The 24742-nt window shown below is 37.4% G+C and overlaps 1 protein-coding gene across 4 annotated transcripts in view; it reads left to right on the forward strand.

Moving 5' to 3' along the window:
* The first annotated feature begins 925 nt into the window (after nucleotides 1–925).
* LOC128702130 (telomere-associated protein RIF1) overlaps nucleotides 926–24742 on the forward strand; it is a 36221-nt gene continuing 12404 nt past the window's right edge. The window contains exons 1-13 of one of the 4 annotated variants that reach the window (XM_053796168.2): nucleotides 951–988; nucleotides 2650–2804; nucleotides 4263–4357; nucleotides 5363–7033; nucleotides 7470–7653; nucleotides 10564–10686; nucleotides 10966–11206; nucleotides 11872–12453; nucleotides 13485–13615; nucleotides 14088–14260; nucleotides 15463–18626; nucleotides 24124–24229; nucleotides 24499–24593. In XM_053796168.2, coding sequence (XP_053652143.1) covers nucleotides 4269–4357; nucleotides 5363–7033; nucleotides 7470–7653; nucleotides 10564–10686; nucleotides 10966–11206; nucleotides 11872–12453; nucleotides 13485–13615; nucleotides 14088–14260; nucleotides 15463–18626; nucleotides 24124–24229; nucleotides 24499–24593 — 6559 coding nt within the window. In that variant the 5' untranslated portion in view covers nucleotides 951–988; nucleotides 2650–2804; nucleotides 4263–4268. Of the gene's footprint in view, nucleotides 1082–2649; nucleotides 2805–4262; nucleotides 4358–5362; nucleotides 7034–7469; nucleotides 7654–10563; nucleotides 10687–10965; nucleotides 11207–11871; nucleotides 12454–13484; nucleotides 13616–14087; nucleotides 14261–15462; nucleotides 18627–24123; nucleotides 24230–24498; nucleotides 24594–24742 lie in introns of all 4 variants that reach the window. The other 3 variants (XM_053796169.2, XM_053796166.2, XM_053796170.2) reach the window with 3 other exon arrangements.

The following is a 24742-nucleotide window of genomic DNA, read 5'->3' on the forward strand; positions in this document are numbered from 1 at the left end:
CACCTTTCTGTAGCTTCATTAGGTACCTTCCTGTTCATCCTAGGACAGGATTTGACATGTTCAGGCACTCCGTTCCCCGCCTTTGCTACTGTATAATAAAAGGTGCTTGAGGCACGACCACCTACTGTAAGTGTTACGTAGGTGCTCGTGGCTCATTTGGAAGTGTCCTTAGCTCACAAACGGAGGGGTCCGGGATCAATCCCGGCACGAGTGGAAAGGGGACAGGGGGAAGGGAACAGGGGACAGCGGGTGTAAACCCGTTGTCCCCAGTTCACTTGGGTATTAGTCACCGTACACCTGCTGACCCCTGTTCACCTAGCAGTACGTAGGTACCTGGGTATTAGGTTAATATTGTCTTAGGGGAGAATATTATCCTAAGTTGCCAGAAATGTTCTGCATAACCAGATTGTTTATGTAATATGTCAATGACATCAACTACGACTGTAATAGTTGTATCTTGTATTTTGTAAAGACATAAAATAAATAAATAAATAATGTATATTATTATGTTACATTGATTATAAAAAATGTATATATAGTTATTTAACCTTTGCAGACTCGTTCTAAGGAATATTTGGAGAGATATCAGAACTGATAGAAATGGTTAAAGGACTTTGAAAAACATTTTGGTAAATGCTAGGAGTCCTTTATCATTGCCACATTTGTAAAAAATGATAAAATGCATAGTTCTTTGGTGAAACATAGGCTCTTGGAGTTCAGCTAAGACCCATACAATTTTTTTTTACGTTTTATCAGTATACCAGTGATGAAGGTTACTCAGTGAGTAGGGGAAAACCTTCTGTCGACTACTATAGACCATTCTAGTAGGCGTTTTGACGGTCCATAATCCCGGGATATGTGGATATTAGTAATAAATATGAGGTGGGTAAGTGAGGTAGCTAGCGTGTGAGCCTGCAGCACCACCACCACCACCAGGCTTCCCGCGCTTTCCTGCAGCAGTGTTGTTGTCGCCTCCATGGAGGAACCTGTGAGATATTTTCACACTTTTTACCTCTTGTTACGCTTAACCACTTGATTCCATGGGGTGTTGATGTGATTGTGGAGCGGCTGGTGTTGCTGAGTAGGTGTTGGATGCTGTGAATGTGTTTTAAGAGAGGGATTTGACGGGGGAGTATTGGAGGTGTTTTGTTGTGTTGTGATGATGATGGCTCAGTTTTATTCCCATTTCCTCTGTTAATTTTGTAGTTTTGGTAGGTAAGACGGTCTCGTATCTCGCAGGGAGTGTGATGGTCTTTAGTGGGAGATGTGATGAAGAATATTATCCATGACGTGAGTCTTGTCACTAGTTTATTGCAAAAAAAAGTTGTAATTGTCACCTTCGTTATCACTTAAGTCATATATTATTCCTTCCAAAAATTTAACCAGACATACGTCAGTGACAGGATGATTTAACTTAATATAACAATCTTATTATTATATTTGAACACAATGTAGTAATACCTAATGTAAGTTTATTTAGGTACACAAGTATAATTATCATCATCATAAAAATTATCCACCATTATTATTATTATTATCAAGGGGGAAGCGCTAAACCCGGAGGATTATACAGCGCCTGGGGGGGGGGATGTGGAAGGCATTCAGGTTTAATTCGGGGAACTGGAGCACAGATCCAATTCCCTAAATCAAGAGCCCCTCACCAACATCAAGGAAAATTATCCACCAGGATAAAGCAAAAAAGTCAGTGACTTTAAAGTTTAAACCGCTGAGTAACTCTTCAAGGTTAAGTAAACAGTTTATTAAGGCACAGGTACACATAAATACAATTATCATACATAGTTTAATGTGTAAATTACTTAGCTGGATAACCCAGAAAAGTAAAAGTGAATTATTTACATTGGTGCTCAGGAAGGGCTCTTCATCTAGGGAATTGGACCTAATCCTCACCACCTTGGATCAAACTTGATTGCTTATCTTCCCATTCCTCAGGCGTAAAACCCTATATGGCTTGAGCACTTCCCCATAATTATAATACTGCTGTGAATAACATTGCTCATTTTGTGAGTGGGTTAGGTAAAAAGTTAAACTTTAAAATAATTAAGCAAATTTGTGCAGAATAAGGGAAATATGCAGATGAAGGTGCAATAAGATTTTTATTTCATAATTTCTGTCTAGGTTGGAGCTCCAATATGTCATGTTGACGTATACTACACAAATACCGTGTTTACTTGTTTCCTCCAGTGATGTTTCTTTCCATCTGGTTGAGGTTATTGATGTGTTCACTAAACCTTAGCTGCCAGAAGCTTTCTGTAAATTATTAACGTGATTGGTTTTTGTTCTTTGAGTGATGTCAATAATGCCACATTTTAAGTGTGCAAAAATCACGAACAGGTGATACAAGATGCAAAACAACCACAGGGGAATTTGACTCTTCCTGTGGTTGCTTTGCATTTTATGTAGTATATACCTGGAGGGTGTTGCAGGGGTCAATGCTCCCACAGCCCAGTCCATGACCAGGCAGTTATGCTCCTGGAGGATGTGAATTTAAACTGACAGATTTAGATTTTTGTGTTTACTTACAGCAGCTAAGCTACAATGATCAAATGTTCAGTCAGATCTAATTGGAAACTTCAAGTTTCTATCTCTATTTACAAAGGAACTTCTGTTCCTTTTTCTTTCATCGCCCAGCCTTGGGGCAACAAATCTTCCTCGTACCATCAAGAAACCGGGCTCGATATGGCTTATGCTGTCGGTGGCCCTGATAAACCCAACAACAACAAATGTTCAGTCTTTAAGATAAAAATAGTGGAGTACTGCAGTAGGCCTACCAGGCCCCATACTAGGCAAGTTCTATGTAACCACTTGCTCATGTCCCTTTCCAACTTGTGTTCAAAGCTTTCTGAAGTACATACTTGTTTCTGTGGTGCTACTTGGGAGTTTGCTTCACTTATTGACAACTCTATTATCTAGTTTATATCTTGTAAAGTAAAAGGACACAAGTGCAACTAATGTGACATTTATTGTAGCAACGTTTCGCTCTCCAGGAGCTTTATCAAGCCATTACAAACAATACATGGACACAGAGGGTATATAAAGGCTCAGAGTGAGGTGAATACTAGTGAGGTACCATTTCGATGTTCACTAGTGGTAGTAGTAGTAGTAGTAGTGGAAGTGACAAAAGCAATTAATTCGTACATGAGTAAAAGGATATAAAAGCTATTACTTGGGTAACATAAAAATAGGTTGGACAAATATAAACTGGAATGAGGCAGGTTGTTTCAGTGTTCACTCTCTGTGCTTTGTGTAGTATAACAGGAGAGACTATGTGATGGCAGGGTTTACTGTTTTCAGGAGGATTCTTGCTAAGACTTCGGAGATGGTGAAGCTGCCGTTGTTTTGTTTAATTGTATTCGAAACAGCGATCAGTGCTGATTCAAGGCACTTGCGTGTGCGGAAATTAGTTTCTTTTATCACTAATTGGGCGTCTAATTAGACGCCCAATTAGTGATAAAAGAAACTAATTTCCGCACACGCAAGTGCCTTGAATCAGCACTGATCGCTGTTTCGAATACAATTAAACAAAACAACGGCAGCTTCACCATCTCCGAAGTCTTAGCAAGAATCCTCCTGAAAACAGTAAACCCTGCCATCACATAGTCTCTCCTGTTATACTACACAAAGCACAGAGAGTGAACACTGAAACAACCTGCCTCATTCCAGTTTATATTTGTCCAACCTATTTTTATGTTACCCAAGTAATAGCTTTTATATCCTTTTACTCATGTACGAATTAATTGCTTTTGTCACTTCCACTACTACTACTACTACTACCACTAGTGAACATCGAAATGGTACCTCACTAGTATTCACCTCACTCTGAGCCTTTATATACCCTCTGTGTCCATGTATTGTTTGTAATGGCTTGATAAAGCTCCTGGAGAGCGAAACGTTGCTACAATAAATGTCACATTAGTTGCACTTGTGTCCTTTTACTTTACATATTGTCGGTAATTCTACCAACTTTATTACAGTTTATATCTTGTTCATTTCATAATTTGCAAGGAATTTAGGTAAAGGAATTTGCATAGACAACGGTTAGGCATCTTTATTCTGAAACATTTTGCCTACATAGTATGCTTCTTCAGTTGAGTAAAGAAGCCTACTGTGTAGGCCAAACTTTTCAGAATAAAGATGCCTTACTGTTGCCTATGTGTCTTACCAATCTGTTGGTATTGTATATCATTTTGATATTCCAAGGAATTTGTCATTTCCAGATGTTTATAATTTAGGTTTTTCCATAGGGGGCCATGAAGGAGGCCAGTCTGGAGGACTTGGTGAATCAGTGCACATCACAACAAGTGACTGTACGTGTACCTGCATACCGGACCCTTACACAGTGAGTTTTTTTTTATTGAGGGAGGCTGGAAGGGGGGTATTTATTTGCTGAAAGGTAATGAAAATCAATATTAGACTTATAGCTGACATAGCTGAAGCTATAAGTCAGTAAAGTGCATGCTATCATTGGTTTTGTGGTCTGGTGGCTAAAGCTCCCGCTTCACACACGGAGGGCCCGGGTTCGATTCCCGGCGGGTGGAAATTCCGACACGTTTCCTTACACCTATTGTCCTGTTCACCTAGCAGCAAATAGGTACCTGGGTGTTAGTCGACTGGTGTGGGTCGCATCCTGGGGGACAAGATTAAGGACTCCAATGGAAATAAGTTAGACAGTCCTCGATGACGCACTGACTTTCTTGGGTTATCCTGGGTGGCTAACCCTCCGGGGTTAAAAATCCGAACGAAATCTTATCTTATCTTATCTTATCTTACCTGTTAAATTTGCATAAGGTACAGTGCTCTTGAGTTCATGGGGGTTAAGATCCTAAAGTCCCAGCAAATCTAGAAACTGTCCATATTACAGTAGTCTTAATGTATTTTTTTCAGACTTGGGGCTCATTTTTACTTTGTCTTTTTTTCAGTGTTGCTTGGGTCTTCTATATTTAAACACTGACATTTGTAAAACAGTATGTCTTAAGAAAGATTTATTTGTGTGCAATAGTGAGCACATTTTAAACAAAGTCTTAATTTGTTTTTTAATTTAGAGGCTATGCTTCGAGACAAAAAAATTGATACCGAAAAAAGCTTTTCTAAATTATTAACAGAGGCCCTTTGGTCAGATGGCTGTCAATTGTTAATTCAAAAAAATCAAGTACGGAATCATAAATTTGTATGGAGGGCTTTCAAAGCTACTAAGTTCATATAAAGATTTTGTGTGTAGTTTTAAAGCTTGGTCCTTCCAACAGTAACAAAAAGTATCTTGTACATATATGTAAATGGTATAGGCATGTTATGTTGAAGACTTGCTGGCTACAGTAATTTTTGCTACAAACTTGTATCTTTTCAGGAAATGCACAGGAGAGACAGAAAAAGTTATTTGGAGTGATTTTGCCTCGCTGGACGACACACACAAGACCCTCATTAATATAAAAACAGACTTACTCAGTGAAACAGTTGAGACTAGTTATGAAGCTGCGGGAGTATGTGGCTGTCTCTTAGCTAATGATAGCTTCCTCAGTCTTGTGAATAGTGAAGATGAGGTCGATATTTTAGATGCATTAATTAAATCCATTAAGGATTCTAAAGAGAAGAAAATTCTTACCAGATGCCTCTGGAGTCTATCAAAGAGCAAACTAAAGAGAGAACTGTTTCTTGAAAAATTTGAGCAAATTCTTGAAACTATTAATGGCATTCTTAGAGTTGAAAATGCCTCATCAGTTGCAGTTCATGAAGCTTTACAGGTCATCCAATCTTTATTGGAAATTGTTCCTAATGAAATGGGTAAAGAAGCAAAAAATTGGTTTCCATGTGTGTTTGGGTATATGTTTAATGATGTTAATAGAATTCGTACAGCTGCCTTTGCTACTGTCAATGGAGCAAAAGTCATATTTGAAAAAATGGAAAATTTCAGTGATATTAGATCAGATATTTTGAAGATGATAATACCAGATCTTAAAGCGCATAATTGCAAGCGAATGAATCGCTTGGTGACTGAAGACTGTACTGACATATTGAAGGAATGGAAGATGATTGTACAGTTTTTAGGAAAGGAGCTTCACCCAGGTACATCACTCATAAATGGCCTCCTGGAGGTTGTGGAAAAAGGATTCAAGAGTTCCAAGCCAGAAATCAGAGTTGATGCTTTTAACTGTTGGAGAGCTTTAATTGATAATTTTTCTTTGGATGATAGTGTTCTTACACATTCTAAGAGACTAAAGCTTTTGCTTGCACCTCTTAAAGCCAATAATGCTAAAACAGAAGATATTGCATATGCAAAGCTGTTGGCATGGTGGCATCTTGTGTGCAAACTTGGTAAGAAAGCGTCTATAAATTTTGACATGATTGTAGTACCACTTCTGAGGTTCTGTTTTGGCTGTGGCTCCTCTTCTGGTGGAGCAGCAGTTGGATTAGCTGAAAGGAATCTTATCATGTCTGGTGCTGCAGCATCACCAGGAAGAAAATTTGCTAATTTACATGTTGCATGTGCAGAAATTTTAGCCCAGATAATCTTTGTTGGTATAAATATTCCTGGAGTTCAGACGTACAATTTCAGCATGCTTCAGATGGAAGAACCCCTATTAAACAACCCTGCACTGTTTGTACGCCATCATAATTTGCTTTTGAACTGTATAAGTGAAGCAGCACAAAGCCTTAACTTCAAAGATTGTAAACAAAATCTTCTTGGGATACTTCTTTTTCAGTCCATCCTTGCGCACACACGAGTGGCTATTAATCTTGATTCGAATAAAAAAGACTCTGTGGAGATAGTGAAGGAACTTTTTAATACACTTTCAGTGTTAGAGAAAAACTGTTGTCCAGAAGATTCTCAAAGTCAGTTTGTTTTCAAGTTCTACGAATTGGTGACAGTTGGAAATTTGGCACTTCCTAAAACCGTTTTAAATTCTAGACATTATCATACAGCAACAATGAGAGATATGATGAGTGGAACATTAAGTAATCATCTAATATGCCAGTTATGTAAACCATCTATTCTTCACTTTGCACCGATTAAGCCGGGGTAAGTTGCTAGTTTTGTGTGTGTGTGTTATGTAAAAATGTAGAGCACATGCATGCACCACTTTGCTTTTCTTTATTGGAAACTATTTTTTGGGGGGAGGGGGTCACTTTGAATTGCTGCTAGTTCCTAATAATTTTGCCAGTCCCCTGCTCATTGATATAGTTTGCCCACTATTATAGTTTATGTATCTGAATCTATTAATGTATCTGCTTTTACAGTTAATACCATGCATACATCTTAGCGTAAACTTGATATTTTTATAGTGTTACCATGTTTCTTGTGTAACAATAACAGTGTTACTTGTTCTCAGTAAAGGTATTACCAAAAAAGCCACTACAATGAGTAGTTGATCATTTGGTTACTGTCCTGTGTGTATTTTTAAGTACTCTGTATCTATATTAAAACAATGAGGACTGATGCTCTAAATGCATTTCAGGTTTTTCTCAATGTGGTTGGTAGTGCTGTCAAACAGCAAACCTTCAACTGGGAAACTTGGATTCCTGCAGTTTGTAATGAAGGAGTTAGACAGTGCTGCAGCAATACTGTGTCCTGCTAATCCCAGTACTCTTGTGCACATGTGGTCTGCAGTTGTCCATCAACTCATCGAGTACATTAAAGAGGTTAATATTTAATAAGACATTTGATAAAATAAACAAAACTAGTAGCAATTGTTTTTATTAGATATCCCAATCATTTAATTGAAAAAATTCTCCTCTTTGTTTTCAGATAATAACTCCTTGTTTAACTGGCTTTCAACCAATTGGTACAGTATATGTTATCAAAGTATGATATCTCCTTGAGTGGTGCCTTGATGCTGATTAAGGACTCATGATCCAAGGAATTGGAGCTACTCTCCCATTCCTCAGATCAAATCTGATTCCATCATTTCCCAGGTGCTGTATGGTCCTTAGGTACTAAATGCTTGTATGTGAAAATAATAGTGATAATACGATGACAGTATAGCCTTATTTATATTTTTTAATTATGTGTATTTGTCAACATTGGCAATGCTATTTCCAAGTTATGATGTTTGCTATTTTCCACACATACTTTGGGGCTATGAGATTCTAAATAATTCCTACATATACTTTGCTCAAAATTATTTTAGACTTGAATAGATATGAATAAAGTTGTTGATAGTTTTAAATTGCTTGCTTGAAATGCCATATGTGAACATAAAATTGAGGCCTTAAAAAATTGGATGTTGTGGTTGAAGTAAAAGTGCAGCTGTGTTTTACATGTGCATAAATTTCACCAGAGAAAGAAAACTTCATGTTGAATTTTTTGTTCACATCAAACAATACAGAATGAGTGGTACTTTAGAAAATGTATGTAAAATTACCTACACTATTTGTAATTACCTATTTGAGTTTGCAGGGGTGACCTCCCACTGTGGATCCCACCTCTCAATATTCAGTCAACTGACAGGAGTTAACCCTGTCATCTCTTTTGAAACCACTGCATGGACTGTACTTATTCCATTTCTTTACAACTCTCATGTTGACTCCCTGATATGTACACCTCATTTGGTGTACAACACACTCAGTTTAGAGCATGTTCATATAGCTCATTTGAGTGCAGTTTTGTACCATGACTCCTTGTCATTGCACCCTTGGGAAGCCTCTTCTTGTCTACCCTACCCATACCTCTTAGTATTTTGTAGGTTGTGATCATAGCCCTTCTTGTTCTTTGCTCCTCCAGAGATCAATATCTGGGAGTAGCGATGATAAGATTGTCACTGGAAGATCATTTTGCTGAAATAGTGAGAAATGCTAATCTGGCCAAGTTCAGGAGAGCCTTCATGTTAAGAAACTTGTCAGTGACATTCTTCAGGCCAGAGTTGGAAATATTAGCTATGAAGATGGAAAATATTAAAATTGTTTTCAATGATTGAGAAGTAGAACTGTATACTAGAATATAGAGGCATTTAAGAAAGTGGTGGAAATGTTTTCTTAGCAACATCAACAAGAACAACTAGAAGCCACAATTGCAAACCTTGACAGTGGTGCTGAAAGGATATATTATTTATTTTACTGTAAGGAAGTGCTAAATCAATAGGGGTTATGAAGCATCTGGAAAATGGGAGGTAATCAGGTTTGATTTAAGGAAGAGGACAGTCCCAATTCTTCATATAAATAGTCCTAGATACCTTCACCTTGAAGGGCATGGGGGTACTTGAAAGTTATTCTGGAATCATATCCCCCCCCCCCCTTCAAAAAAAAAAAAGTGCTATAACCACTTGCAAATTTAAAAAATGTGACAAATTGAACATTGACTGGGACACCACAAGTTGAGCTCTGTGAAGATGATCAAGGAAGGAAAGTATGAGGAAGACTAAGCAGGTTTTCTATAGCATAACAGGACTGAATCTACTTGTCAAATGGTAAATCAGGAAAGGAAACAGAAAGGAAGCCCAACACCAAATGGAAAAAAAAAATATTTACACATTCATAACTTTTGTATACAAACACTGATGGGATAATATCAAGAAGACTGCAGCTAAAAACCATTTTGAACAAGATACAGAATAGTGAGTGTAACAAACTAAACTGGAAAAACGTTTTTAAATTATGTAATGTGGAGAAGGGACTTTATGAACAAAAGATAGAGTAGTGATATTACTAAAAACAAACACTAGAAGCTACAGAAACTAGAAAATTTAGTGGTAGAAAAAACATGGAAAAACTAACAGTATAAGCAAGAGATTAATTTTACAAAACAGCCCATGAAGCTTGAACAAAAAGCAAATGGTTATTCCTTAATGAATATACATCTGCGAGGCACTGTATAACCCTTGCATGTTTGTGGCTTCCTACAAATATTAAACAGTTTATGCAGGTAACAACTAATAAGCAAGATCAAAGTAGGTGAGGCCATTTTTCAAGGCGAGGTTAATTTTACAAGTGGTTAACTGCTGTATAGTAAATAATCATGAGGTTGCTGGTTAGGCCATATCCTGGACATAGTTTTATTTTGTCATCAGTGTCTTTCATAAGGCCCTTGTGGCCCCACTATTCCATGCTATAAGCAGATATGAGAAATATTGCCAGAACAAGTATTGAAAACTTCAAGAGGAAATTGGACGTCTACCTCTGCAAAGTACCGGGTCAACCAGGCTATAATGGCAGTGGACCTCCAACAGCATTCAGCAGAAGCTTGGCTTCCAGCTAGGCTGCAAGTGTAGAAAAACCTAAAAGAATCACGAGTAAGTCCATCCAAAACATTTATGCGCAACGAGCATCTTTGTGTTTATGTACTGTACATGTGTATTTTTGATAATGTGAAGAAATATCTGTTCTGAGTTTTCTTTCTCATGAAATTTGTGCATGTGTAGTGGTATAAAGTATTACTTAATATTTGTCTTAATTTTGTTAATGGGTGTACCCCTACTTTCTGTTTCTCCACTATTAAGAAGAGTGACTTGAAGTTAAGATTTTGAAATTTTATTTGGGCTGAAAAATGTGTGAATGAACTTGTTTTATGGTTGTTTTGTAATGCTAGTTTTACTTACATACAGTATATATTATCAGACACAGATCATAGATCAGGGTGATGGAAGTGAGCATGACTGGAGTTGCATCTACAGTATTCTTCTCTTCCCCCTCATTCATTCCATTGATGCTCTTAGCTCTGCTGATCACCATGTTTATCAAGTAAGTTGTAAATCATTTATAAATCATAATTTTTTTTTAATTCCATGGCTTAAACATGATTCTCTCATTCTTCAGGTACTGCATGACTCCTATGGGTTTAGTGTTTTCATGTGAATATTAGGAAATTTTACTTAATATTAAATTATTTTTGTAGCCACTGTTAATAAGGTGTATTAATTTTTGGGGAAGTAGGGGTATACTGGAAAATATTGTTTGCCAGAAGTATTTGAACTTGTACTAATAATTTGCTTGTACTTTAACCTTGTTTATTTTTCTCAGGAAATCATGAAAGACTGGAATGAGCTCTGGTGTAAATTTACAGAGCTAACTCCATTATCTCCAACTGCTGAACCAAACAGTGAAGTGGAGCACGTAGCTTGTGCATTAGTTAATATTTGTACTGAAAAGCTTACAGCACCACCTGACATCCATGCTGCTGCCTACAGTTTGATGGCTGATGTTCTGGCTACTCTTACTGAAAAGTTAAGATACTCAGAACTTGGCAAAACCTCTGTGAGATGTAAGTAGCTGAGAGGCTAGTAGGCTTGATCATGTTAAATATGAGATAATTGAGACACGGGTTTTTAATGAATGTGCTGTTGGAGTATGAGCTGGGTAATTTATGAATGGATTCAAGGAAACTGGTTAGCTGGAGGTGGGAAGGGAGCGCCTATACTCTGAAGGAGAGGTGAGGGTGTTGCAGACGGAGGTTCATCTGAATTATGATGTCAGTACATTTCTGGCAAGACAGTTAGTGATGGTGAATGTTTGCTTTTTGTTTTGAGCCAATGAGTCCTGTATTTTGTTTTTTCAGTGTTGGGTATGTGCATAATGATCTATCTCTTGAGGATACAATTGGCTCAGAATGGAGGTCACATGACAAAGGAAGGATGGCAAGAACAGTAATTAATAAAAAATTTAGCAAGGTTACAAGTGCATTACTTTCATGCTTATACAACTATTATATATATGTTTTGAGTGAAACCTATTTTCTTCAATAAAAGTTTCAGGAGTGTTGTACACATTTTCATTGATTTTGTTCCATACTGTGGCTATGTAATAAAAAGTGTTGAACAAAACATTTTATATTGGCTACTGACTTTGTTGGCAATTTTTTATTAGCTATTGTTTTTCTAATGCAGGTGTGAACCCTATATACTAAAATATATATCATTTTCTTTACAGTGGTTCATAGTCCAGCAAAACCGAAGAAGAGAACACATCCTCTTCACAATCTAGCGTCTTGTATAGAACTTTTTAGAATCCTTTTTCAGAAAGTGATAAGAATAGTGTCAAGTCAAAGGCAGCATGCTGCATCAAAATTGTGTGAAGCCATTATTCATGTGTTCGGTGGTATTCAGCAAACGAAACTGGTAGATTTGTTGATAGCACAAGTGATTGATCCATTGTGTGATTTGCTGAAAGTCAACCCAGCGGCTAGATTTAATTCTGAGGTTGAAAAGAGATTCATTGCCATGTTCAAAAGTTTTGGGACATTGTTAGAAACACATTTTGGTACAAAGCATAGTGCTGATTTGCTGAACAAAGTGGCACCATTATTCTTAATATCGCTGAAATCGACTAATAAACACATTAAACAGGAAGCACACAAGATTTGGAAGAGTTGTTTTTCATCTACAAGTTTCAGTATACCAGGGAATCTCTTTGATGTTCTGAAGGAATGTGGTCTTCCCCCTGCTAGTTTAACAGAGCTAAATGGGTCTATGGAAGACTCCATATGTCTCAGTCCCAAAGAAAATCACTTGGGTAAGTTGATTATAGTTCAAGATGAATGCCAGTAGAATCTTGTGTTGTTTTATTTTGAGTTGTAAATCTGCATTATTTTAGAAAAAAAATTTGAATAACCTTCCACGAGGCAACCTTGGCCACAAGGCTAAAGTGCACTTTTAAGTTGGCATTTTCTGTAACCATCACTGATGTAAGTTGAGGGATATACTGTACATCTCAAAAAAAAACAAAGCAAAACAGTTTTTGACGCAGTTAGGTTTTTAGTTTTATTTAAAGGATTGTTAAATATTTTCCATATTGCTTTAATGCAATTACACACGCTAGGATTTTTTTCATTTTTTATATATACTGTACTGTAGTTAGTTTTTTTTTTTTATAGTTTTAGGGTGACCTTATACAGTTCCTTTTATGCATTGTTAATTAACAGGGTCATAGAATCACCAGTCTATCCAATACATGAATACACATTACCAGTATGAATAACTACAGGATCACCAGATTTTTAACTTTTGCAGTGACCAGCCTGACATACATAGTGACCAAGCCTCATTCACACTGATACACCTGTTTTTCCACTGACACTAAATGGACATTTTTGTTACTCAGCAAAGTTAAGGATGTGATGGATATGTGGGCCACTGGGCCACCAGTAGTAACAGCCTGTTTGACCAGGCATGAACCAGACAAACCTGACCCAGGGCTGAGCTGCAGGGGGTAGGGGTGAAAAACTCTTGAAACTAGTCGAAAGTATATACGTACATAAAAGGTACGTGTGCGTTTTATGTATTCTCTTAGGATTTTGCAAGACTGTATTTTTTTTTTCCGCACTTTAGCCATTTCGCAGCAAAGTAAGGTGACCCTGAGATGGAAACAATTTCCATCATTCATTTAATAGCTCTCTCCAGAAGTACTGGGGCTTAATCAAGTATAGATGTACAAGTTTTGTCAACCTGTGGATTGAATAAGTTTTAAGGATAGATGTTTTGAATGTCATTTTAGATACTTTAATCTTTATCTCCTATTTTTTTTTTTGTTGACTTATTTTCCAGCCCAAGTTGGAACACACAAGCTTAAATCTCTGAAAGTTGATTCTCCAGTGTCTGGTAGGTGGAGCCGTGATGCAACAGTCACAAAAGAGAAGAGTAAGCCTAAGACAAAGCTCGAAGATATGAAAGATGAGGTAAGCATAAAAATAAAAATGTATTTCTTGAAATGTAAATGAAGCATCAGCCTGTTTATTCAACCTAGAGATTAATTAAGTCATCAAAGTACAGCCTCTCCTCTGTTCCTAAGAGTAGGTCAGTAAGTGAATTGGTCATTAAGTGAGGAGCACACTATACTAGTAGTGGGTTTGTACCAACCATCTTTAGATATTTTTTTAATGTCATCTTTGTACCATTTATAACATTTCTAGTATGTTTTTAAATGTTTATGCAGTAGTGTACTGTATACTGTAATAAATAGAAGAAATCATCTCTAATATGCATTATTTAGGTTTGCATACTGGTTGGAGAGGTGGTTATAAGTCCGAGCGGTTGGTAAACAAGTACGTTGCTAGGTGAGGAGAGGCTGTAATCTTAAAAGCATACATGAACAGATACAAATGTTCACATTTTTTCAGTAATGGATCAAATAGGCTTTCTTTGTAACAGGATTTTGTGAAGATCATCTCTCCCTCATCAAAGAAGAGAGTCCTAACAGAGCACCAGATTGAACGGATGAGTGAACGGAGGTCTGATATCCCAGCCCTATATTCTGAACTCTCACAAGCTGTCTCACAAGATTTGCTACCATCACATTTTGCCTCTCAGAATTCATTTGAAGAGTAAGTCCTTTGTTAAAAATAATAAATATAACATGGTGGCTATTTTCCACTGAAAAGAAACATTCACCATCATTCACACTACCACTGTCTTACCAGAGGTATATAAACAGGAAAGTATAGATGTCATTCAGACCAGCAAATATCTCAAACCCTTCTTCAGAGTGCAGGCACTGTACTTCTACCTCCAGGACCTAAGTTCAGCTAACCAGTTTCCTTGACTCCCTTCAGAAAATATTATCCTGATTGTACAATTCTTAATATTTTTACAATGGCTTGTATTAAAGATTGTATATAATAGATACTGTATAAGTACAAATTAGTCAAGGATGTAATAATGACTAACTTGTATGTGCTCCTGTGGCACTGGAGAATGTGTGTGTCAACTGAAAAGAGAATGATGTACATTGATAGTATGAAGTTGGAGGGATATTGTTGAATGCAATGATTAGCCTTTATGAAGGAAATGTATAGTAAGTGTGTATTACAGTAGGCCTGTTAGCCTAAGCTATACAAGTCCTCACACAACCAGTCTCATTCATATTTGTCTAACCTATTTCATAAAACTATTTATGGTATTATCTTAAATGATTCTATTTGGCAGTGTTTCACTTATTTAAAACTATTGACAAACCAGTATTTTCCTGTAGCCTTTCTAAATCTGAAGAAAAATGACTTACAAAAGTGTTTTCTCCATGTATCTACGACTACAGTATAATGGTGTAAGTAGTACCTGCTGACACATACAAACTTAGGGATGTTGTCAGCAGTGTTTACCTATTGGTGGTTTTTAATGTGTGGGGCCAGACACTTGCACTTGTCCGTGCCCTGTTTTCTTGTTCATTAGTACCTGATCAGATTTTTTCCAGTCATTGGATTATTAAGAGTATAAACCCCTACATATACAGGCTTCACTGTATTAATTAAATAAAAATTTAACATAACAGATATCTCTGAAGATATAGTGACTTGCCATATAATTCATTAATACTGACACATACTATGCTTGCTTAAAGCATGTTATGATTAGAACACTCGTTAAAGTAGTTTCCATATCAACTCTGCAAAACAGTATACATTAATTGCTTTTGTATGTGTGTGTGTTGCTACTTGGAGAAACATGATTACTGATGTAGCAAGTTTGTGGTAATCAAAGAACTTTTGTTAATGCATTCTTAAGTTAAAAATATTTAATTCTTCAACAGATCATCAGCCATTGACATGAAAGGAAGCCCATTCAAGAAACCAGATAAAAATAAGAGCAGCAGCATTGACCTGGAGGTTTCTGCAAGAGGAAGTAAAGGAGAAAATAGTACTGATGATCAACCAGGTGTTGAAGAATTATCTTTTAGTGGAAAATTTGCTACAGAAAATAGTGGAAACCAACCCAGTGTTAAGAATGAGGAATCTTGTAGAGAAAAGCTAGATGAAAATCAAAGAAATAAGCCAGAAAGAGGGTCTCAGTATAAAAATATTACAGGAAAACCATTGAACAAAACTGATGGAGGTGGACAAGGAATGTGTAAAACTGAGGAATCTGAAGTAAACTCTAAAATTCCATTAGGTTCTAGTGGCAGTAACAAATTGGAGTCAGTAAGTGCAGTGGGAATTTTAGATAGTGCTGAAGGTGAAGAATCAAATATATTAAACACAGAAAGCCCAAAAAGAAAAATTAATGAAAAGTTTAACTTTGCAGAGGTAACTGACTCTGAGATAAACTTAGAGATTCCATCAAACAAAAGTGAAAAACATGAAAAAATTAGTGTTTCTGATAAAGATGTGTTAGCTTCAAAAACTGATACTTTTAGAACTTATTCTAACAAAAAGAAAAAGGAATCAACGTTGAGAAGATACGGCAGTGGAGATAGTGATTATACAGATGAGGATTTGAATGAGGAATTAAGAAGAACTTCACTTGAACTGCAGAAGTCTCTTAATAGCTGTAGTGCTGAATCCGATAAAAAGTTGAAATTACGTGAGTTTCGTCATAGAAAGGCACAGGTACCTGTGAAAAAATCTTTAAGAGATATCCGTAAAAGCTTTAAAAGAACAGGTTCGTCCATTACCACAACTTTAGATACAGGTAAAATAGACTCTCCTCGTTCCCAAAGACAAATGCAGGAACATAGAATAAATTTCAAGCAGGTGGCTGTCTCACCCAGTGTAATTCAGGATCATAAGATTGTAAAACAAATCCCCGAAGTCAAACTCACGGATGGTGCATTGTTGGTGAAGCATGTCATTTCAAAGTGTGTGTCTGATACAGATTCTGAGGATGAAATTCCAAATTCTCAGGTGAATGGGGTAACTGATTCTTTCATGTCTTTCAGTAAAAGAGAGGCTACAGTTTCTTCATGTAAAAGCAGGTCTGTTGAAGGAGTTATGGAGAGCAATACAAGTACAAGATTAATAAAGGCAAAAAGAAAGCGAAATTTGCCAGAGGAATGTGATTTGGCAGTAAACCTAGACAAGAAACAGAAAGTAGAAGAAATAACTGGACAAATGCCTGTGGAGAAGAGGAGCTCAAGTGAAGATTCTGTGGTATTAATTGAAGAAAATATTGAAGAACAGCAGCAAGATCAACGAATAGGAGGTCAAAGAAAAGGCAAGGAAAATCAAAAGCAGCAAATAGTTAGTGAAGAAATGCCTGGAAAAAATTCCAGGAAGATGCCTACTCGCAAGAATTCTCAAAATTCTTCAGACAGCCAAAGTAATTTTGATCGTAGCGAAGGCACTTCATCCTACTGCACCCCAACCAAAGTTACTAGATCTGGACGGAAAGTTGTAGCCCCAAATAGAGACATGCCAGAGCCTATGACACCCCCTGGTAGTTCTAGTTCCAAAAAGAAAAAATCATCACAAGACTTACTAGTGGTGTCTTATGTAGGAGATTGTGTTCCTAAAGTAACAGAGGCTTTATCTTCTCAGGAAAGTATATATCCAAAAAAATCTGTCCAAAAGAAAATCACAGATATGTTTAGCAAAAATGACAAGAAAATATTTGAAGTAGAAGCTAGTGATGATTCTGAAGATGGTGATGCTCTTCCAGAAATGGACGATATAAATGATTCGCAGCTTTATGATGAAGATAAAGACGATTATGCTCCCAAAAAGGACGAATCAACATCATCAGATATTGACGGTGATACTGATATAGATCAGTCAGTACATGCTGTACAGAGAAATGTCTCAACTCCTACAGTGGCTCAAAAATCTGAGCAGTCATCTTCCACAAAGGAGCCCCTGAAGGATAATGTCGTACTAAGTAATGAAGGAAAAAATAATGAAAGTGTTATAGATGTAGACAGTGAAAGCAATAGTGCAGATTGTAAAAATAAAGAAACGATAGAGTGCGATAAAAGCCTTAAAAAATCCTTCAGTTATTCTAAAGTAAGAGAAACTAAGGCTCACACATCTACTGAAATTGATAATGAGAATAATGCAGTCCCTCCTACAAATGATAGATCTGAAATAAGTGATGTAGAAATGGGTGAAAATTGTGAGCCACACAGAGCCATGGAACCACAAGAATTAATGTCAGAAAATGTGCTACCTGTAGTAGAGACGAAGATCAAGGGTGTAATGCAAGAGAAAGTTGATTCTCTCTCTGAAGAATCCAGTTCTTTTGAATGTGGACAAGCAGTGGATGAACAGCTAAATGAAATTCCTGAAAAATATAATGCCAGGGTAATTGATTGTAATGCTGATAAATCAGGAGATGCAAAGAGTGTAGAATGTATAAGAGAGAGTGAAATGATTAATGGCTCTCACAGTACACACCAACAGGACTTTGGGAAGGCTATGAATTTAGAGGAATTATGTTCAGAGAAGGTTATAGAGGCATCAGTAAATACATATTCTGATGTCTATATTGAAAAAAATTCTGAAGATTGTGTTAAAACTTCACAAAAATTAAGTGGCAAGAGTTCAGAAATTAGCAGCAAAGATTTAAAGAAACCAAGTTCAGAAAAAGACAACTATTCAAAGAATTCTCATGTAACATGTGTAGGAGATTCAGAAAAGGGTGTGAATGAGATGGAGAATTCAGGAAAGATACTGGTAAATGATTCAGAAAACTCTAATAATGATGAGTTGCAAAAAGTAGGTAGTAACATGGACAGCAGTAATAAAGGTTTTGGGAAGATGCTCGTGGAGTTCAGTCTAACAGCTAGGCAACAGGAGGAGGAACTCTCGCCTGAGAAGCCCTGTATGTCAAGACTGCATTCAGCAGTCAGTACACCAGAAAGACAAAAAAAGAAAGGTACATTTAAATATGCTGGATCTCGAGCAGCAATGCTGGTTGCCTGTGCAAAGCAAAACATAAGAAATCGAGGAACAAATGAAGGAGAATCACCATCTAAATGTGGAGGTATGTAATTTTATTTAGTTTTTTTTTATCATACAGTTCATAGGTAATTGTAATGGTACCAACACACTTATATATGGGTGTGAAGCATAGGTTGTAAATTCTGCAGCAAGGAAGAGGCTGGAGGCAGTGGAGATGTGTCTAAGGGCAATGTGTGGTGTAAATACTATGCAGAGAATTCATAGTGTGGAAATTAGGTGTGGAGTTACTAAAGGTATCATTCAGAGAGCTGAAGAGGGGTTGTTAAGGTGGTTTGGTCATTGAGAGGATGGAGCAAAATAACCCCCCCTCCATCCTAAGAAATGATGGTGGAAGGGGGTAAAAGAGGTGTGCAAGGGGCTTGGACATACAGCAGGCATGTGTGAGCATATTAGATAGGGAATGGAGATGAATGGTTTTTGGACCTGATGATCTGTTGAGTGTGAGCAGAGTAATATTTTGTGAAGGGATTCAAGAAAACTGGTTAGCTAGACTTGAGTCCTGGAGGTGGGGAGTACAAAGCCTGCACTTTAAAGAAGGGGTTTGGGATATTGGCTGTTTTGAGTGACACCTAAACTGTTGTATCTGAGTGTTTCTGCAAAGACATTGATTATGTGTGAAATATGTTGAAAGGGTGTCTTTCTTTTTGGGTCACCCAGCCTTGGTGGGAGATGGCCAATTTTTTTGAAAGAATGTATCTTAACATTAATTGGGACTATTCATTAACTAAGTTCATTTGATTGGCTGGCTTCTGGCACCAGTGGAAGTACAGTTTTAATATAGATTTTTTTTTTTTTTTTTAAGAATCACATTTCAACCTATAATCACTGGCATGCAGCCCTTACTTCACATATACATATGTAAAGTATGTCTCTCTACATAAAAGAAAACAGGCAGCAGGACTATTAAAAATAGTAAACCTGTTTTTGATGGTGGTAATGATTAAATAACTGACACTGATTTATTAGCATACAAGATATATATATTTGAGCTGAATATTGAAGAAAAATCTGTAAGAAGGAATATAATAGAAATTCTCCATGGTTCAGTGACAGCCATAATGTTGCACTACTCAGTTAGTTCTTTTGTCCCTGATTGATTATTGATAGTGATCACAATGCAGGTTATAAGATTTTGTACATCTTGATTTGGAACCAGACACTAAAGCCTTTCTTGAAATCATAAGCAGTTGGAAAGAGAAATAAAGGACCTTGCAACACAGCAGGCTTACCCCACAACTGGGACCAGAAGTGTAACAAAAGAATCTTGAGTTAACTTTTCTCATAACTTCTTTCAGGGAGGTTCCTTGATGCTGGTAAGGGACTCTTGATCTAAGGAATTGGACTAGTGTTCCCTTACTTGAATTGAACTTAAATGCCTGCCATTTCCCTAAGTGCTATATGACCACTATGGGCTTAGTGCTCTCTCCGTGAATGTAAGAATGTCACAAAAACTCAGCTTTCCTGAAGGTCCTTTCCTGATGGTCACTGTTGACGATAAGGATTACTTAACCAGCTATGATCGTAAATATTAATTTTTCTTTGAAAGTTTCAATCCATCTCATTTTGCAGTTTTAAGTTCTTGTGAATTGCATGAAAAACTAATTAGTCTGAAGGGCAGTTTAGATGAAATAGTAATTTGTACCCATATCTGGTAATCTCCTCAAAATGCTTGTTAGTCTTGGTAAATGAGGCCAATGTAGATCAGGTCACACCTCACCATGGTCAATTTTCTCATCCCTTGCTTCCACCTGAAAGTGCCATATAACCTGGCACAATGATTATGGTTCTTGAACTCTTTGAACTCTTAGAGAGATTAGGATGTAACAATTCACTGGGTAATAGTTGAGTCATGGTATCTGTGCTCTTCTGGAAGGTAGCTAAGGAATAAGTGAAGGTGAATGTATATTTATCTTAATAGTTCTTGGTCGGTCTTATTACTTTTCCTTTTATATCCATGGGGAAGTGGAATAAGAATCTTTCCTCCGTAAGTCATGCGTGTTGTAAAAGTCAACTAAAATGCCGGGAACAATGGGCTAGTAACCCCTTTTCCTGTAAAGATTACTAAAAAGAATAAGAAGAAGAAAATTGTCAAAGTGGGAAGTCTGAATGTGCGTGGATGTTGTGCAAATGATAAGAAAGAGATGATTGTGGATGTTATGAATGAGAAGAAGCTGGATGTCATGGCTTTAAGTGAAACGAAGCTGAAGGGGGTGGGAGAGTTTCAATGGAGAGGAATAAATGGGATTAGGTCAGGGGTTTCAAATAGAGTTAGAGCTAAAGGAGTAGTAGCAATAATGTTGAAGGATAAGCTATGGCAGGAAAAGAGGGACTATAAATGTATTAATTCAAGCATTATGTGGAGTAAAATAAAGATTGGATGTGAAAAGTGGGTTATAGTAAGCGTGTATGCACCTGGAGAAGAAAGAAGTGTAGAGGAGAGAGAGAGTTTTTGGGAAATGTTGAGTGAATGCGTGGGGAGTTTTGAATCAAGTGTGAGAGTAATGGTGGTTGGGGATTTCAATGCTAAAGTGGGTAAAAATGTTATGGAGGGAGTAGTAGGTAAATTTGGGGTGCCAGGGGTAAATGTAAATGGGGAGTCTTTAATTGAGCTATGTGTAGAAAGAGATTTGGTAATAAGTAATACATATTTTATGAAAAAGAGGATAAATAAATATACAAGGTATGATGTAGCATGTAATGAAAGTAGTTTGTTAGATTATGTATTGGTGGATAAAAGGTTGATGGGTAGGCTCCAGAATGTACATGTTTATAGAGGGGCAACTGATATATCAGATCATTATTTAGTTGTAGCTACAGTTAGAGTAAGAGGTAGATGGGAAAAGAGGAAGGTGGCAACAACAAGTAAGAGGGAGGTGAAAGGGTATAAACTAAGGGAGGAGGAAGTTCGGGGGAGATATGAGCGACTGTTGGCAGAAAGGTGGGCTAGTGCAAAGATGAGTAGTGGGGGGGTTGAAGAGGGTTGGAATAGTTTTAAAAATGCAGTATTAGAATGTGGGGCAGAAGTTTGTGGTTATAGGAGGGTGGGGGCAGGTGGAAAGAGGAGTGATTGGTGGAATGATGAAGTAAAGGGTGTGATAAAAGAGAAAAAGTTAGCTTATGAGAGGTTTTTACAAAGCAGAAGTGTTATAAGAAAAGCAGAGTATATGGAGAGTAAAAGAAAGGTGAAGAGGTGAGAGGGTGCAAAAGGAGAGCAGATGATAGAGTGGGAGAGGCACTGTCAAGAAATTTTAATGAAAATAAGAAAAAATTTTGGAGAGAGTTAAACAGGTTAAGAAAGCCTAGGGAAAGTATGGATTTGTCAGTTAAAAACAGAGTAGGGGAGTTAGTAGATGGGGAGAGGGAGGTATTAGGTAGATGGCGAGAATATTTTGAGGAACTTTTAAATGTTGAGGAAGAAAGGGAGGCGGTAATTTCATGCACTGGTCAGGGAGGTATACCATCTTTTAGGAGTGAAGAAGAGCAGAATGTAAGTGTGGGGGAGGTACGCGAGGCATTACGTAGAATGAAAAGGGGTAAAGCAGCTGGAACTGATGGGATCATGAAAGAAATGTTAAAAGCAGGGGGGATATAGTGTTGGAGTGGTTGGTACTTTTGTTTAATAAATGTATGAAAGAGGGTGAGGTACCTAGGGATTGGCAGAGAGCATGTATAGTCCCTTTATATAAAGGGAAAGGGGACAAAAGAGATTGTAAAAATTATAGAGGAATAAGTTTATTGAGTATACCAGGAAAAGTGTACGGTAGGGTTATAATTGAAAGAATTAGAGGTAAGACAGAATGTAGGATTGCAGATGAGCAAGGAGGTTTCAGAGTGGGTAGGGGATGTGTAGATCAAGTGTTTACATTGAAGCATATATGTGAACAGTATTTAGATAAAGGTAGGGAAGTTTTTATTGCATTTATGGATTTAGAAAAGGCATATGATAGAGTGGATAGGGGAGCAATGTGGCAGATGTTGCAAGTATATATGGAATAGGTGGTAAGTTACTAAATGCTGTAAAGAGTTTTTATGAGGATAGTGAGGCTCAGGTTAGGGTGTGTAGAAGAGAGGGAGACTACTTCCCAGTAAAAGTAGGTCTTAGACAGGGATGTGTAATGTCACCATGGTTGTTTAATATATTTATAGATGGGGTTGTAAAAGAAGTAAATGCTAGGGTGTTCGGGAGAGGGGTGGGATTAAATTATGGGGAATCAAATTCAAAATGGGAATTAACACAGATACTTTTTGCTGATGATACTGTGCTTATGGGAGATTCTAAAGAAAAATTGCAAAGGTTAGTGGATGAGTTTGAGAATGTGTGTAAAGGTAGAAAGTTGAAAGTGAACATAGAAAAGAGTAAGGTGATGAGGGTATCAAATGATTTAGATAAAGAAAAATTGGATATCAAATTGGGGAGGAGGAGTATGGAAGAAGTAAATGTTTTCAGATACTTGGGAGTTGACGTGTCGGCGGATGGATTTATGAAGGATGAGGTTAATCATAGAATTGATGAGGGAAAAAAGGTGAGTGGTGCATTGAGGTATATGTGGAGTCAAAAAACGTTATCTATGGAGGCAAAGAAGGGAATGTATGAAAGTATAGTAGTACCAACACTCTTATATGGGTGTGAAGCTTGGGTGGTAAATGCAGCAGCGAGGAGACGGTTGGAGGCAGTGGAGATGTCCTGTCTAAGGGCAATGTGTGGTGTAAATGTTATGCAGAAAATTCGGAGTGTGGAAATTAGGAAAAGGTGTTGAGTTAATAAAAGTATTAGTCAGAGGGCAGAAGAGGGGTTGTTGAGGTGGTTTGGTCATTTAGAGAGAATGGATCAAAGTAGAATGACATGGAAAGCATATAAATCTATAGGGGAAGGAAGGCGAGGTAGGGGTCATCCTCGAAAGGGTTGGAGAGAGGGGGTAAAGGAGGTTTTGCGGGCAAGGGGCTTGGACTTCCAGCAAGCGTGCGTGAGCGTGTTAGATAGGAGTGAATGGAGACGAATGGTACTTGGGACCTGACGATCTGTTGGAGTGTGAGCAGGGTAATATTTAGTGAAGGGATTCAGGGAAACCGGTTATTTTCATATAGTCGGACTTGAGTCCTGGAAATGGGAAGTACAATGCCTGCACTTTAAAGGAGGGGTTTGGGATATTGGCAGTTTGGAGGGATGTGTTGTGTATCTTTATACATATATGCTTCTAAACTGTTGTATTCTGAGCACCTCTGCAAAAACAGTGATTATGTGTGAGTGTGGTGAAAGTGTTGAATGATGATGAAAGCATTCTCTTTTTGGGGATTTTCTTTCTTTTTTGGGTCACCCTGCCTCGGTGGGAAACGGCCGACTTGTTGAAAAAAAAAAAAAAAGAATGAATGTATATTCTTCTTTGTCACCATGCCTTAATGGAAATAACTTGAATGTTTAGCAGACTTATCTCCAATTTGTTAAGTATTTGTGAATTGTCCCAGCCACGGTATTGAAACTTTTAATCTTTGAAGTGCAGTAGTAATTTATTTCTTCCTAGGTGATGCATCACGGCATCGTCACAGTGGCTCGCCTTATAGAAGAAGCACACCAGGTCGTTTCTCTCCTAGTACTCCTCCAAGTCGTAAGAGGAAAATATGTGACAGGTGAGTTGCTTTATACAAGAGGATCCCAGAAGGGGGGTCAAAATATACAGATCAATTAATCCCCTGAGTTTGTCTGCATGTGGGTTATTGTCGATAACTGACAAGTGTTCATTGCACTTTAGATATTCATAAATATCCAAAACTAGTTACGAATAATATAACAGTGTGCTGTATATTGACCAGCCTTTAAGGTTTACCACTGATGATTATTTAACAGCAGTAGTTCCTCAGCTAGTGTGTAGAGTAAAGGTTTTTGCCTTCTTCTTCAGTGACAGTGATCGTCCTTGGATGAAACATGAACCTTCCCCAGGAGCGTCTCCTTCACCAAGCATCTTGAAAAAAGCTACTTTGGATGATAGCATCAGTGGGTAACACTTCCACTTTGTGTAATTACTGTAATAACAGTATGTAGAATTTTGTTTTAACTGAACTAGAATGAGAGATCCCCAATACACAAGTGAATTGAATTGCACACTGGTTTTTTAATTTACACACAAGTTCATATAAAAAACA

This window comes from Cherax quadricarinatus, chromosome 83, assembly GCF_038502225.1.
Source record: "Cherax quadricarinatus isolate ZL_2023a chromosome 83, ASM3850222v1, whole genome shotgun sequence".
NCBI lineage: Eukaryota > Metazoa > Arthropoda > Malacostraca > Decapoda > Parastacidae > Cherax > Cherax quadricarinatus.